The 16,319-nt window shown below is 58.6% G+C and overlaps 1 protein-coding gene across 3 annotated transcripts in view; it reads right to left on the bottom strand.

Annotated features, from left to right (window-relative positions):
* Window positions 1-1,318: 1,318 nt before the first annotated feature.
* The window catches only part of TRMT44 (tRNA methyltransferase 44 homolog), a 28,365-nt gene continuing 13,364 nt past the window's right edge, over window positions 1,319-16,319 (bottom strand). The window contains exons 6-12 of one of the 3 annotated variants that reach the window (XM_057706780.1): window positions 15,300-15,371; window positions 11,875-11,981; window positions 11,386-11,569; window positions 9,962-10,081; window positions 8,793-9,198; window positions 6,936-7,052; window positions 1,319-2,373 (exon numbers count right to left, since the gene is read on the bottom strand). In XM_057706780.1, the coding sequence (XP_057562763.1) occupies window positions 2,159-2,373; window positions 6,936-7,052; window positions 8,793-9,198; window positions 9,962-10,081; window positions 11,386-11,569; window positions 11,875-11,981; window positions 15,300-15,371 (1,221 nt within the window). In that variant the 3' untranslated portion in view covers window positions 1,319-2,158. The remainder of the gene's footprint in view (window positions 2,374-6,935; window positions 7,053-8,792; window positions 9,199-9,961; window positions 10,082-11,385; window positions 11,570-11,874; window positions 11,982-15,299; window positions 15,372-16,319) is intronic. The other 2 variants (XM_057706781.1, XM_057706782.1) reach the window with 2 other exon arrangements.

Genomic DNA, 16,319 nt, shown 5'->3' with positions numbered 1-16,319 from the left:
CCACTTCTGTGACACTGCCCCATCCACGCACCAACTAAACCATCACCTACTTAACATTTTGTGTCATATTGAACCGCTTTTGTACTAAAATGGATTCACTCTGAAAATACGCCTCACCACTGGCAGTGGGAGACCAGCGCCACCTGCCCTAACTGGAGGGTGAGAAATAAACCCCCTCTTGGCCCCTCAGCTCAAGGGCTCCGCCAAGAAAGAGCCATCTGGGAGGTGGGGGCCCGGATTTGAATCTTGACTCTGGCAGCTGCTGTGTGATCTTGGGCAAGTCACTCAACCTCTCTGAGTCTGTCTGCTTTCAGTGGCACCAGGTCACTGACACTTCAGGTGGTGAGGTGTAACTATGACAACGGATATAAGCTGTCAAGGGCAACCGGACTCGGGGGATGGATGTGGCTGGCCTGCCCCTGGCCTGTCTGCCTCCTGTCTGGACAAGAACAATCTCTTTGCAGGTCAGCACAGCCTCGCTGGGTCCAGGACCTCCCAAAAGTCCTGTCTCCCCCACTGGACTGAGGACTCTGTCCGGGATGAGTCGGGTGGTTCTAAGTAGCTGTGGTAACCATTCCTGAGTGAAATGCACCATTCACCCACTTCTAATGCACCTTCTTGTGAGCTGCCTCTTTGCCTAACGGCAGAATCCCTAAGAAAAACCACTTTGGGGAGGTGCTGGCCAGAAACGGGCTGCAAGGCTGTTAAGGGGTGCTCTCGCCTCTCTGTCGGGGGTCTCCCTGAAGCAGCCTTGGGCTTGTTTGCTCTGCAGCCGTTGTGGGCCTACACGGTGACCCTCGGTGGGCCGTCACCCCAGGAGCAGGGCCGAGAGGGAAGAAGCACAGCCTCAGCTCCCATCCCCTTCGAGGTGACGGGGCTCTTGAAAGGGGAGAGGCAGGTGGGGGTCACCTCTGAGTGGGAGAGGAAGGTGGCTGCCTTAGGGGAGTGGGGGGTCCGTGGACGTGGCGAGTCCCCGCTCAGCCCAGCAGGCCCCACCGGGACAGGCAGAGACCACGGCGCCAGCTGGGGCAGGGAGCACTGAGGCCACCCTCCTGAGCCCAACCGGGACGCTGGGCAGAGAGCACATCCTCGGGGCTTCTCGGGATGGAGACACCACACCTCTGGGAGCAACAGCTCAGAGACTCTGGGAACCTGGGCTCCTCTCGGCTTTCGCTCTGCCTCCCAAGACTTCCTACACCAGGCACCCCCTGCAAGAGGGGCAGCCAGGCAGGAGGGGTCTCCACAGCCAGGAAATGGCCCCCAGGAGTCCCAGCGGGCCCCTCATGCCTCACTGGTCAGAATGGTTCTGTCTGCCCAGGCCAAGCCAACCATGGCCGGAGTGGCGTCACTGCGGCCACCCAGGCCACCAGGACGTCCTACCTGGGGCCTCACGCAAGGGAGAGGCTGGGCGGGTGGGAGGCAGGTGCAGCCCGTGCCCTGACTCTGCCCGTCCCTGGAGGCTGGCCTGGCACCGTAGGCTCCGGCTAACCAGGGCTTCCTGAGGGCAGGGCCTCACGCCCCGCGGCAGCCGCAGCCGCAGCCCCAGCCACGCGGCACCGGGCAGAAAGGAACGGGTTCCTTCTCGCCATCATGAACGCACCGAGAATCCCGCACGAGGACCCTCCACGAGGGAAAGGCCTCCGGGACGTGTTCCACGGAAAATCAAGGGCAGAACAGTGCTGCTGATGCGGCCTTTTGTGTAAAACTGTAAACACAATTTTGAACGGAAGCACACAGGGATTTTTTTCTTCTGGAATGAAAAGAATGAACAGTACCTGTGGGGCGAAGATCTCGGGCAGGAGGAGCCAGTCAACCCTGGAGCGGCTAGTGGCTGGGAGGCACGGCGCCGTCACCCCGAGAAGGCCGGCTCCAGCACCCCCTGCACCGCCTGAGCTAGGAGACACCACGAGATTGCCGCGCGCTCCTCCTGATGCAAAGATGCTGGACACGTTTAAGACAAACCCAGCCCTCGGGTGGGGGGGGGGGGGTGGTGAGTGATCTCAGCTCCCGCAGCTTCAAGTGTCTGTGGGGCGCGGCCACGTCCCAGTGAGAAGCTGGAGGAAGGAAAACAACCTTGAACGCCACCAGGACAGAAGCACGGCGCTCAGGGGAGCCCGGCCTCCGCGCAGGGCGGAGCAGCTCACAGAGCCTGCTTTTTCTACTTGGTGGTGGGGGCTGGCCGCAGCTCCCCAGGCCCGTGCGCGAACGGGCAGCAGTCTGAAGGGAGAGCACAGCCATCAGGGTGATGCGCGAAAAACCAACAGATTCGGGTTTTGAAGGTTTCCGAAAACAGCTTCCGTTTTGCTTCCGCTTCCTTTTCCTCCTGCAGCCTCTCTTCCCGCCAGTCGCGGATGCGAACTCGCCCGTTCAGAACTGGGGTTTGGAACAAAAAGAAAGAACAGCCAAGGCGTCACCTGCGAGCTGCTCAGGTCACCGGGCTCTGTGGGGGCAGCCGTCCAGGGCCGGGGGTGCGGCCACACGAGGCGCGGCCCCACCAGGCGCGGCAGCGGGAGGGGCAGAGGTGCTGGCATCCTGAGCAGTGGCCCCAGCCCCCCACCCCCCGAGGCCTGCAGTCCCACCAACAGGGGAGCGTGAGGGAGGCCTGAGGGGAGGGGAGGACAGGGTGGAGGTGTCCGGGGCTGGCAGTCGTCAGGAGGTGCTGGACAGCAGGGGGAGGGGCGTGGAGCCTGTGCCTGGGCTTCTGGTGGTGGCAAGACCCGGCTGTGGCCACAGAGTGGCTGGGGCGGCACGGGGCACGGCTTGTGGAACAAGGGTCCCGACGCGGGCAGGACACAGGGACGTCTTCGCGGAGGCACGTCCACGTCACAAAGAGGAAACAGGATGAGACGAGGGGAGGCCCCATCCAGGCAGTGAAGACGAGGGGCAGGCTGGGAGCCACCGGGTTTACAAGCAGAGCCCCCCAAGCGTACACGGGAAGTAGGGGGTAGGGGCACGGCAGCCCTGTGGGCAGCGGTGGGGCGGGAGGCCTGCACAGAGCAGCAGGAGGCCGACACGCAGCGGGGGCACCTGTGCGGCCGAGCTGACCGCAGAGCGGGGGCGCTGGAGGACCCCAGGGCGGGCAGGGGGAGGGCCGGGGAGGGGCGCCGGCCTCTGAGCCGACTCGCCAGCCCAGCTGACTCAGCTGAATCTGCCCTAGGAGCTTCCACCTCCCCACGTGAAACGTGGCCAAAGCAACCAAATCTGTCCTGGTTCCCTGGCAGCTCTAAAACCACCTGGAGACAGAAAGGCTCGGGAGAAATAAAGGAAGCTTATTGAACAAATCTGGCTCTCTGACTTCTAAGGAAACTTGAAAGTATGAATTAAAGCTTGAATTTCGCTTCCAAAATGCCTCACGTTACGGTAATAACAAGACTGTCTGTCTCTGCAGACGGTTATTTATTAAACACTGGCCCTTGGAACGAGAGGAAGGAACTGCAGAGGCGCCCCTGCACGCGGGACACAGTGCAGGGATTCATCCTCGCAGGGCGGTGGGGCGCACCTCCTACGGGCCAGGCTGGTCCTGCTCCCGACCAAGCGGATGGTGGCTGGGAGCTCGGCTTCCCTGGCCTGAGAGCCAGCGGCAAACTGCTGGCTTCCTCGTGCGCCCCCACAGCAGCACCTTCTGGCACCGCCGGGAACCACACACCCCAGAGGGGCAGGGCACCCCCCAGACTCCGTCAGGGCGCACCCCAGAAAGAGAGCCCCTGATGCGCTCAAGAGAAATCCAGGGAAGAGGGCGAGGGGCTCGCTGGGGCCAAAGCTGGATACAGACCCCTGCCCTCCAGTCGGGGTCCCCTCCCCTCGCAGCAGGCTGGCTCGCAGCGGGCCCTCCACCGGCCCATTAGGACGATGTGTAGGATCAGGATGATGTGTAGGACCGTGTGGAGCCACGTTTCTGCAGCCTTCCCTGAGGGGCGGGGGTGGGGCCCAGCCAGGATTTCTAAGGCTTGGGGAGCGATCGGGTGGCCCTGCAGGTGGCAGGAGCCGGGAGTCTCAAGCGGGCCTGGACGGCCGATGTCCCCACACCCGCAGGACACAGGCCACCTCTGCGCCCCACCTCGGGCAGGCCTGTGCCCTCTGCAGGCTCCCCTCCAGGCGGCGTGCGGGTCAGGCCAGCAGACGCTCCCCGGGGGTAAATGCCTTCCTGATTGTAAGTGAATCACAGGCACAAAATGTGCTCTACAAGGCTCACTTCTCGACGTTTCTGAGCCCATTTCCTCCCCAACGCCCCTCGGACTCGGTGAACCTGCTGCCTGGGCCCCTCTGCCATACGTGACAATAGATGTCACCTGAGCCACAGCGTCCTGAGGAGGCAGCTGAGGATTCTTCCAGAAACTCACTTTGGGGGTAAATTCACCAGGACGGCGCAGCACGCTCAGCGGTACTGGTTCTGGGGTCCGTCTGGATCCTGGATCACAATCACAGCCCAGCCCCCCGGAGGCTAGAGACCCTGGGCAAGGGACTGACCTCGCTGAGCTGCGTCCACATCCTCCAGGCCGAGTGCAGGGGCTGAGGGCGGGCTCCACGCCCGGCCGGGAGCAGCATCTCCCCCCACCCCACCCCCAGCCCCGCGGGGCCCGCGAGGTGCTCAGAGCAGGCAGAACTGAAGCATGCAAAGCCGTTTTTACCTCCTCACTCTGTAAACATTACTAGAAAACTAGCCATGTTAGTTTAAAAAAAAGCCTCCTCCAGAGAGAAGCCCCAGCTTCAGCACATACTTTCTGCATGACAGAGCAGTGTTTACTGGAGCTCAATCCCGAAGCCTCCAACTCAGAGGTGTTTCCAAAAATAAATGTGCCCCTCCATGCAAACAGCACAGAAAAGCAATCACAAACACGCTTGTCTGTAATGGGGGGAAAAGAAACTACGTCATGAAATCAAACCAAATAGCGACCTGGGAATGGCAGGAAGCAGAGCAGCCCCCGGGCAGTTTTAATCCACGAAGGCCCCGCGCAGTGGAGCCCGCCTGGGCCCGCCCTCTGCCTGCCTCTCCGCTCACCGGTGGGCTGCCCTCCACGACCCCCCAACCCTGAAGCTGCCAGCCCTGCTCCGCGGCAGGGCTCACTGCCATCGTCACAGAAGCATTTAGCTGAGCAAAATCAAAGTGAAACGAAAGCCAAGTTCAGCTCTGGAAGGACACCAGGCCACCCAAAGGCGCTATGGGCGTGAACACACATGCTCTCAGGGGCACACGCGTGGGGTGGGCAGTGCACACAGAGCTCTCACGTGCACGCGTGGAGGTGCGGCCACGAGGTGGCAGCACTCACCTCCTGAGGAGGTTTACAGGCCGAGGAGAGGACAGATGCGCTTCCCCAGCCGTGCAGCCCCTCCAGCCACGCCCCCGTCCCTGGGCAGCCACCCTGTCGGCAGGAGCACAAAGGTGGGGTGGGGGGCTGGCCCAAATCCTGGGGCTCAGATGGCTGCCCGTGTCCCTGGGCAAGGCCTTTGGGCCCAGCACGGGCCCGTGCCCTGGGTCAGATTTCTATTCCATGATGCCATGGTGGCCTCCCCACCGCTGCGAAGGCCCAGCCCAGCAGGGACAGTCACCCCCTCCCCACACAGACCCAAGGCACCTGTCCCGGGGCTGGACCCACTGCTTGGCACACGCATGCCCCTGCCAGGTCCTGGGGACAGAGACAGGGAGGCGCTCGTCTCGGCGTGCAGCCCCCAGCACAGAGCAGAGGAGGGGTCAGGCTGGCACGCCCTCCTCACCAGGACACCCTGTCCTTCGTCCACGCAGGTGCCGAGCCCGTCACGCTGGGCTCTGGCCGCCTCTCGGCCCCGCCCGCACAAGCTCACGGTCCGGCTGGGCCTGCTCCTCCCCACCGTCACAGCAGAGTCACCACCCCCTGCCAGTCAGGGGCCCCCACCCTCCTCAGGGCCGCCGTGGGCTGCCGCCTGCCAGCGCTATCTACCCCACCGCGACCCCTTGCTCATCAAGCCCCATCCTGCCCCTTCGCACACGCTGTTCCCTCCGCCTGAAGTGCTTTTCCTTGTCCCCTTCACCAAGTCCCAGGTCAGACGTCATTTCCTAAGCAAAGTCTTTCTGATGCCTCTCTGGGATGAGGGCAGGCCTCCCTGGGTGGGAACATCACCCACGACATTAGGCAGATGCAAGGAGATGCCCACTGTCTTTAAAGCACACCTGGGAGTGCTTAGGGGTGGCCAACATGCCAGCTGGGATGTGCTTTAAAATACTTCCACAAAGACGAAGGGGGGAAAGCTGTAAAAAGCAAATACGACACCTTACAGACCCTCTGGCTGATGTGTACACAGAATCTCCTGCGTGTAGGTTGGTGAAGTTTAACAGGACTTCTTTAAACCCCAGGCACCCACGTAAACATCTGTGACGTCCCCCTCCCCATCTGGCTGCAAACTCCAGGAGGACAGGGGCGGCTCCCCACTCTGCAGAGCACGAGGGCCCTGGGCCCTTCTCCCTCCGCTTGCCTTGAACCCAGGGCGCCAGTGCAGGGGGTAGCGAGTGTGGCACACGGGGTGGGGGAGGGACAGGACCGGCCCTCCCTCCTTGAGGCCTAGGCCTGGCTGAGAGCTCGGGATGCTTCCAGTTTGCAGGCAGCCAGCGGTCAGAGCAAAGCAAGTACTGGAGCTCCACCTGGAAAAGCGCTCCAGCGATAGGAGGCCCAGCCAGCGGACTCTTCCCTCCGTGGGAGGAGGGGCACATCCTAGACGGGGTGGGGGCGCCGGGCAGAGGCTGGGTGCAGCAGGGAAGCAGAGGTGTGACCCCCGTTCCGCCCCATGTGAGACGCACGTGAGGGGTTCTATACATTAGCTCTAACATAAAGCTTATTTCACAAGAAGAGGGGAAAAGGAAGAGACAGCGGTGGCGGATCTGCGCGAGAGCGGCTTCTCGCCGCCCGGGAAAGGTGGCGGCTGTCCCGGCGCGCACAGCGCGCAGGAGCGCCGGCCCCCCTCACCTCGGAACACCTGCGGGCGGTTGCGCAGCAGCGTCTGCAGGCCCCCGCACTCCCGCCTCAGCCTCTGCAGCGTCTCCCGGTCCAGCTGCCCGGCCACTTCCGCCAACGACAGGCTCCCTGTGGAAGACGGGGTTTCCCCCAAACACCAGCACTCTAAGCAACGCGAGTCCGCAGCTCTCGAACGCCGCAGCCCCGCGGGCAGAGCCACAGCACCGGAGACGCCAGGCCGCGCGCCCCGCGTCCGGCCCGGCCCTGAGACCCCGTCCACCAAGCCCACCTCGGACCCCTTCCAGGAGGAGGCAGGAAGTCGAAGGGGAAAGCTGAACGCCGGCCCGCAGGCCTGCCCTGCTCCCCGCCCGCCGCCCCCTCGGGACCGCCGGGACGCAGGCTCGCACACGCCGCCCGCACCGCCGCCTCTTACTCCCCCTTGGCGTGGGCGCGTCCCGACCCCAGCGCCTCCCGCCCTGTGTCCCCTCGGCCACGCCTTGCGGCGGGCAGACCCACTCATACATGGGGCAGGGCTCAGACCCACTGCGGGTCCTGAGCCTGGGGACCGGCTGAGGCAGGGGTCACTAACTCCAGTGGCCAAAGAGGGGAGCCTGCAGCTGTGAGGCTGAGGGCACACCCCCACCCCACCGCGGGGGCAGGCTTCTCGCGCCTGGCGGGGCAGCGGGGGGGCCTCAGGCCAGCCCGAGCCTCGGAGATCCACCCGGGGGGACGGCGCCCGGCTCCCCGACATTTCCAGCGGGCGGGCAGGCCTGAGACCCGAGTGCTGGAGCCACCACCAGGCCCCCACCCCGCCCCCAACTCAGGAAGACACCGTCTTCACTCACTAACAGGGCGTCCCACGCCAGGCAGAGGCCGGCACGCCCTGCGCACCCTCGGAGCCCCCCAGCCGCGTCCTCCCGCGCCACCCTGGCCCACCTCTGCGGGGCGCACCTGGGGGTGCCAACCCACAGAACTCCCCAAGATCCCGGGCCGCGTCCGCGGTGACACGGATGGGCAGCCACCTGCACCAGGGCAGCGCTGGCCACGGCCGCCACCAGACAGGCTCCCCCGACCGGGTGCCCACAGGTCTGGGGTTCTCGGAGGCGGCAAGCGTGCTACTGCTGCAGCGCAGGTACGCGAGGGACGGGAGGGGCGCGAGGAGGAGGAGAGAGGCTCAGCCAACCCCGCCCACACGCTCACCCCGCCCTGGCCCGGCCCACCCGGGGGCCAGCGGGCAGCGTCCCACCAGGCCGGGGGCGGGGCCTCCCCCTCCTCCAGGGACCCCACAACCCAGAGGCCAACGCCTGGCTGCCCACGCAGCCCCACAGCGCCCTCCGGCGGCGGTGGAAAAGCTGCTTCCATCAGCCCACCTGAACACTCCTAAGGACTTTATAAAAAAAACAAGACTTGGCTTGACCCCTAGCTCTCTTGAGAACCATGAATTTCAGCACCTTACTCGTCCTGTGAGACCAACCAGATAAAAGTGTCTCCCTCTATCATATCTGACTTTTGCACTTTGGGGATTTCAGAGAGAATTAAATGATCAAAACATAGCATCTCCAATCCTACTATACATTCAAGGGGCCAGGGCACGTCTCTGGCGTTCAGTGACCTGCTTTCTGTTGGGACAGTTTCTACAGAATGAAAGTGTGTAGCGCGGGGCCCTAGAACTTCACCGAGACCTGAGGCTGCCGCAGCTCCGCATGCTAATGGGAACCACAAGGAAAAGTGTTTTCTCACGAGCTGGTAAGTAGCCTCACTGTCTCTCTGAACACATTTAGTTACAAACAACCGCGCGGTTCTGAGCTGGTTATGAGAAGAGAACAGAGTCACTGCCTGAAACCCAGCCAGTACCCAGGTGGCCGTTACCTCCTCGATTCCAGGCCTTCACGCTGCCACTCTGAGAACCTTGCGTGTGCACGTGCTCTCCACCCAACAACAAATTCGCCACTTGCAAAACCACTCGGTCAACAAGATCTCGAGGGAGGGCGGCACAGTTCCTCACACGCTCGGCTTTTTCTCTGGGGTGAAATCCAGACAGCCAGGGCCCTTCAGCTGGGGACTCCGGCGTGGGCCTGGCCCCAGAGTCCAGGGCTCCACGCCCCTGGGGGCCATCAGCACCGCCAGCAGTGGCGCCAGCTGGAGGAGGGGCAGGGCGCTGGCCAGGCGGGCTCGCGGGGCTGCCCCGCCTGCCGTTCATGTAGCGGGTTCTCTGCTCGTCCACGGAATCTTCTCCAGCGGGTGGGTACGTTCTGGATTTCCCAATGAGACAGACCTGCACATGGAAACAGCAGAGGAAGTACTTCAGCAGGTTCCAAGAGCATTTCAATGTTCTCCACGGAACTCTCTTGTTCTGGAGAACAAAGTCCACAAAACTTTTGGATGCCTATCATGAAAGGAATCCTTATTTTAAAAACAAATGCCAGGGCTTCCCTGGTAGTACAGTGGTTAAGAATTCGCCTGCCAATGCAGGGGACACAGGTTCAATCCCTGGTCCAGGAAGATCCCACATGCCATGGAGCAACGAAGCCCGTGCGCCACAACTACTGAGCCTGCGCTCTAGAGCCCACAAGCCACAACTACTGAGCTCTTGTGTCACAACTACTGAGCCCCCACACCTAGAGTCCATGCTCCACAACAAGAGAAGCCACTGCAATGAGGAGCCCGCACACCGCAACAAAGAGTTGCCCCTGCTCTCTGCAACTACAGAAAGCCTGTGCAAAGTAACGAAGACCCAATGCAGCCAATAAATAAAAATAAATTTTAAAAAAATTTTTTTAAATAAAATAACTAATACCAATCAATGACTTAAAAATAAACAACAGCAAAAGCCCACGGGAAGTCTCACTCCTAACAAACATGGACAGACCAAGGTCACCTTTACTGAGCCCACGAGCTGCACCCTACGCACCCCCTCCTCTGCCCCACATGCAGACCTTGACGGTGCCCCCCAGAGCTCTGGAGGGGCAGCCTTGCCAGAGCAAGGGGAGCGGGTGCACCTAGCAGAGCACGTGGCACGGTGTGGATGTCCCGCTCACGCTGGGCGCTTCCCCCTTCGCACGTCCTGATGAAGGCTGCCCCCAGGGGCCTCTGGGAGAGCGAGGCCCCATCCAGCGATGCTGCCACAGGTACAGTGTCTCTCGACATCCTCGCTGGGCCTGAACCCGACAAAGGGGATCTAGTTAGAGCAGAGCCGCCCTCACTGTTCTCCAGCTGTGCCGCCTGCTGAATGCGCGACCTCGGGCAGGTAACACTTTCATGTGTGGGATGAGAGGGCCTGGCATGTAATCAGTCCTCAGTTAACAGCTGCTGTGTGGACACCCATGCATGCATCTGACCCGGAACCATCCACTTATATGAAAACTGAGGCTCGGAGAGATTAAGCCATGCTCCATGGCCTCTAGCAACCAGTAATGGAACAGCAAGTGCAAACGTTAAGACTGTAGCATCCTCGTACCTATGTGATCCAAACTGTAGCAAAATTCCACTCCAACCTCAGCAGACTGTGACTTGCCAACACAGAGGACACTTAAGAGAATGACATGAAGGCTCTAAAGGCGAGTCCTCAAGTCCATTTCCAAAATGGTTTTGAGCAGAGACAGCAACAATGTACCTGAAGCCAGTGGAGGGCCCCGCACCGGCTGGGGAGCTGCTCCTCCCCTCCTGGCAGCGAGGACACAGGCAGGGGGTGTCCGTAACATGCTCCCAAGTGCACTGCCAGGAAGTGGCAGAGCCGAGAGTCAAGCTCAAACCTTAAATCCTTTTCAGCACCATTAAGCAACCAAGCGGAGATCCGGATGACTGGTTTTTGTGTTTTATTTCTCAGAAGCAGCACTGACAGGCCACAGAGTCTCATGAAAGTAAGTTACCAGAGATGAACGTAAACCCGATGTCAACGCTTCCCCTCTCTGAGAGGTTCAGGCCCCCTAAGTGGTGAGCAGGAGCCCTGCCAAGTCCGCCGCCCCCACCCGGCAGGGTCCCAGGCAGTACAAGCGTCAGTTTCTACCTGGACAGATTCATTTCAAGTAAACCTGAATTAATGAGGCTTTTGATGAGAAAATGTGAAATTATTTTGAACTTCTGAAGCAACTTCAGCCAATTAGTTGGGAATCGAAGCCAGAACTTAGAGCGTTCAGCCCCAGGCAGCACTGAGGCCAGAAGCCTGTACAAAAGCCAAGCCGACACCCACCCTGGCAGGGTCCCCCAGGGCCAGTCGCAGTTTCTGGGAAGGAGATGAAGACCTGCGGAGGGCTCCTGCAGAGCTGCCAGGGGCCTGGAGGAGGAAGCGCCACAACGCCTGCAGCGGAGGGGACCTCAGGCACAGAATAAGCCTCTGGACCCGGCAGCGATGGGGACGCCGTGATCAGCACGGGCACCTTCAACCATCACGGCGTCGACCCCAAGCTTTCCGTCTAAACACCACACATGGCCCACCAAGGACAGCCCAGTGACCAGGACGCACCCTCTTGGTAGAAGGAATCCTGAGGCAATCCTCCTCTACGTGGAAGCCACAGGCCGACCCCACCTCGGTGATGAAATCCAGGTACACTCGGTACTGGGTCTTGTTGCTCTGCCTCCGCTGGTACTTCCCAACAAAGTCAAAGAAGCAGCAGGGCAGGACGAAGAAGCGGCAGTCATAGGAAGACCTTCAAAGACAATCAGTGACACCAAAACCCAAAGTCTTGAACAGATTCGATACAGAAAATTCCCAGGAAGCCACATGGCAACAGTGTATCGGGGCAAAACACAAACAACGTGCTACTGGCTGTTTTTTATATAAAAAAAGAATTATAGCCTTTCCCAATTTCGTTTCCAGAAACAATACAGCCACATTTCAAGTGTGCGGCAGCCACAAGCAGCCACAAGCAGCCAGCGGCTACGGTTCTGGACAGCGAGGTTTAGGCAACAAAACACCCCCGGGCCCCGCCAGGCCAACACCCCCACCACTCGCCTGGCCGCCATGACGGGTATCCACGGCGTCAGCTCGTCGGAATGGTTTCCGATCAACCAATCGACGTCAGGGAAAAGGGTCTTATCATTTGGTGTGATTGCACTTTCCTGAAAGAAAGACACAGAACAAGGCTACATGTCTACTCAATCCAAGCAGAGCACAGCGGGAGACAGAGACCGCAGGCACCCCTGCAGAACTGCAGCTGCTCCGGGTCTGCTCCCAGCCCCCCGGGCGGCGGGTCTTCATCTGCAAAAGGCGGACACTGGGCAGGAGTGCGGAAGCGTGTGCCCGGCCCGGCCTGCCCGAGGGCACGGATCCTGCCAACTTTCAGCATCAGCACCGGAGAAGCCAAGGACGCTTCTGGGTGCTCCTCTCCTCCCGATATTAAAAACAGCCTTTTACATAAACACAGAGGAGCTAAAGGGCACATGTGAACACTTCACTCCTGGCAGAAGGTGGGAGCAAGAAATGGCCTGTGGACGGGTGAGAGGAAAGCAGGGAAGCCTGAGGCTGACTCGATGTGTGACCTGATGCCCTTACACAATCCACGGAAGGAGCACATCTACAAAAAGAGAAAACAGAGCAAGAATCTACAGACTTCAGTGTGCGTCAGCCTTTGCTATTACGCTGCTATCTTCTGTGAACTCTCGGACAGCAGGTTTTTACCCACTTGAACAGGCATGTTCACCACTGTGGCAATTTCTGTAGTTAAGCTGGGAACAGCTTGCTTTTATAATTTAAGAACATTCAGTGAACACCTTATCCCTTCTGCTAATCAGCAGGCCGTCATTAATTACTGAAGTCAATGGTCTCAATAGTCAGTAAGAACCAGAAAGAGACGGCACATCTGAAACTAACACAACATTGCAAATTAACTATACTTCAATTTTAAAAAATGGTTTAAAAAACTGGAGAGACAAAAGAGACTATACAACCATTCAAAATCCTCTAATTTTAAAACTGAAGAATGAACTCCCAAGGCAAGTAAGCAGATGTGTTAGTCCTCAGCCAGAATAGGGGAGACGTGACGTTAACACTCACTGTTCAAGGCCACAAGAGTGTTGTGCAAACCTGATGGGTACAAACATTGCATTTAAATTCTTCTTTTTGGTTCTTGAATAAGCATGTGTGCTTCTATTTTCACATATGTTAAAATGCTGAAAATAGTATTTCAATAAAATACTGAAAATGGTCTGTGTATAATTTAAAAGTAGGTAAAACAAAGTTTTGACACTATTTATTCTTTATTCCTGTCCATTCTAGATTTAAATTTGCCTGCTTCTTTAAACGGTCTATATTTACAAAACTAAATTACTTAGTAATTACCATAATCACATTTACAGTTACCTTTCCAACAGCATGCTAAACAAAGCCCCACCTGGCTTAGGAAAAGTTTTGGGATTGTGAACACAGCAAATTGCAGCATTCCTATTTCCTACGGAGCTTCACAAACAATATTCAGGCACTCTGTGAGCATCTCAACGCTGTTATTAAAAGCATGTGTTTCTTCTTAACAGTCTCTTGCTCACAATCAAATGTGGTTTTTAAAAGAAAGAAAAGTTGTATCCCATGCTTGGTATTCAAATGTCCAGACTGTGCCTGTTCGTGGAACTCACTCATTCACTAGGAAACACACCAGCCCCAAGCACTTGCCAACAAAGGCACACTCGCTCCTGGCCACGTTCTTCTAGAACAGAGGCGTCACGGAAGCGTGGCCAGCCTCCACCCTCACATGGAACACTGGAACACGCAGGACTCTTCCAGCTCTGCGACCGGGGGTCCAGTGTAAGGAGAAAACACCCACAAGAGGTGAGAGACAGCACTCCTACCAGCAGGCCCTGACTGAGTGATGGGGTGGGGCTCCCCCACTCCACAGGGAACCTCGAGTAAAGAACTGGAATCTTCTACCTGTTCTCCAAGGGGCACAGCATGTCAGCCAGCTCCTCCTTGGGGTCATGATTCAAACAGAGCCTATTCAACTGCTGTCTGAACTTTTTACCCAAAGAAAGTGTTTTGCTTTTTCACCCAGAACACAGGGGATTTTGAAATCAACCATATTATTCCCTTAGCTTCGATCATCAGCCTCCTACTGAAATTCAGAGGGCTTCCCTGGTGGCACAGTGGTTAAGAATCTGCCTGCCAATGCAGGGGACACGGGTTCGAGCCCTGGTCTGGGAAGATCCCGCATGCTGCAGAGCAACTAAGCCCGTCAGCCACTACTGGGCCTGCTCTCTACAGCCCGCAAGCCACAACTAACGAGTCCATGCTCCACAACTACTGAAGCCTGCACACCTAGAGCCCATGCTGAGCAACAAGAGAAGCCACCGCAATGAGAAGCCTGTGCACCACAATGAAGAGTAGCCTCCGCTCGTTGCAACTAGAAAAAGCCCATGCAGCAATGAAGACTCAACGCAGCCAATAAAAGTAAAAAAGTAAAGAAATAAATTTATAAAAAGAAAGAAAAAAGAAATTCAGAGCCCAACTGTATTACCCGTGTAAGACACAGGGTCTGTAGGCATGTCTGCAGAGCCTCCCCTAGCCCATCATCTGGTTTACCAAAGTTCTTCAAACCTGAGATTTCTTAAATGTTCTAATTTTATGTAACGTATGACTGTATAAGCAAATGCAAATCCTTGTAGCATAAAGCAAAATATAAACATACAATGAAAAATCAAGCAAATAAAAAGCTGTGGGGCAGCTGCAATGAATCGCCCTTCCTCCAACCTTCTTACATTTTGCAAAAATATTCTCAACTTTAAAAGAAAGACGAAGAGAAAATATAAAAACAGTTTCAAAAATTTTATCTTCTATTCATAGATGAAATGATACACCTGAGATCTGTTTCAAAACCACAGCTGGGCTAATGCTGTGGTTGGGGGAGGGGAGAGGAATGAGATAAAACAGCCGCTGAGGGGGGCTGGCAAGTTTCTGGGGTTTACTTGCCAGAGGCCACTCCTGGCCACCCCGCTCACAGAGCAGGACCGCCCACGGTGCCTCCACCCTGGCCCGGTCCCGGCAGGGTGGGCACCCACCGCCCAGTGAGGGTCTGAACATGCGGCCTGTGGTGGGCACCGGGGGAGATGTGGAGAAGACGAGGGCTCACCCTCCGCCCTGAGGTGGCCTCGAGCCCACACAGGAGGTGCAAGGCGCCTATGGCAGACCCGGGGGAGGAGGCAGCGCCTCTGGCTCTGGAGGTCAGCATCCTTCCTTTGGTTTAACCAGAAGGCTGTGCAAAGCTTGAAGGTTTGCCCTCCTGCTAAGTTCCAGAGCAGCAAGACCGTGGGGATGGCTGTGGTTACCAGCATCCCTGCGTGGCCTCTGGGGACACCATGCCAGGGTCAAGTGCGCGCACACAGACACACTCCTTAAAACAGCAGCCACTGGGGACACCGTGCTGGGGTCAAGTGAAGGGACAGAGCCAGTACCTCCAAGTGCGTCTGTGGTCCGTACATGTCCCAGATTTTTCTTCTTCGGACATCAATCCCTCTGCCTGGATGCTGAAACGATGAATTTAGGAGTCAGAGGTTAAGGCCAGTACGTCGTAATACATTAGCAAGAACAAATCAAACTCTGCAGGTATGGCTCCTGCGTGACGTGCAGGAGACCCTCAGCTCCTCGGCTGCTGAGGACAGATACCCCCGCCCCGCGGGGCACAGGCAGAACCTTTGCTGCCGAGTCTCCATGAAGGGGGAATGGAGCCAAGGTGGGGGGACACCTGCAGGGCCACACGAAGCCCCAGGAAACACGCCTGCCTGGAAAGGGAGCCGGCCCCTCTGCACGAGTCAAGTTCAGCTCTCGGGCTCGCCTGCGCTTCCAGCCCACAGACAAGCCTCATCCTCAGCGCCGTTCTCACCCAGGGCAGCCAGGGCACCCAGGGCACCCTGACCACACGCAGCGCTCCCAGGGTCCCGCCCCCGTGCCTCCACCCACCGGCTCCCAGTCACCACCGGATGTGCTAACACCCCACAGGTGACCTGTTCACAGGGGGTGCGGCCGCATTCTTCTACAAAGCACCTCAGGAAGAGCCAGCTAACAGCCCCATTCCAAAGTCCCACAGGGGAGGGCAAGGTGTCTGTCCACATGGCAGGACACTACGGTCACAAGGAAACCAGCCTTCGGGTCACCGCGATCGGGCGTCAATCCCTGCTGTCAGCCTCGAGCGTGAAGCTCGCTCAGCCGGGGGACGGGGCTGCCACGCCCGGTGCACCGGCCTCGCCGGGTGCCGCGAGACACCTGCAGAAAGCTGCCGCCTGCGTGTGCTGAACTGCTCCCAGGGCCGGGCCGTTCTCAGCTCTCACTGCCCCTGCTTCACGATCCAGGACACAGCTGCAGAACTGGGCGTCACAGCCGTGCACACACACGTGTGTCAACACACGGGCGCCTGACTGTCCTCAGAGCCAGACCGCAGCGGCTCTTGGGCAGGAGCCCCCTCACCCTCCTTCCCC

The sequence above is a fragment of the Hippopotamus amphibius genome, chromosome 13 (genome assembly GCF_030028045.1).
Source record: "Hippopotamus amphibius kiboko isolate mHipAmp2 chromosome 13, mHipAmp2.hap2, whole genome shotgun sequence".
NCBI lineage: Eukaryota > Metazoa > Chordata > Mammalia > Artiodactyla > Hippopotamidae > Hippopotamus > Hippopotamus amphibius.
Note: the sequence above shows the minus strand (reverse complement) of the source record. Positions and strands in the feature narration are given on the sequence as shown.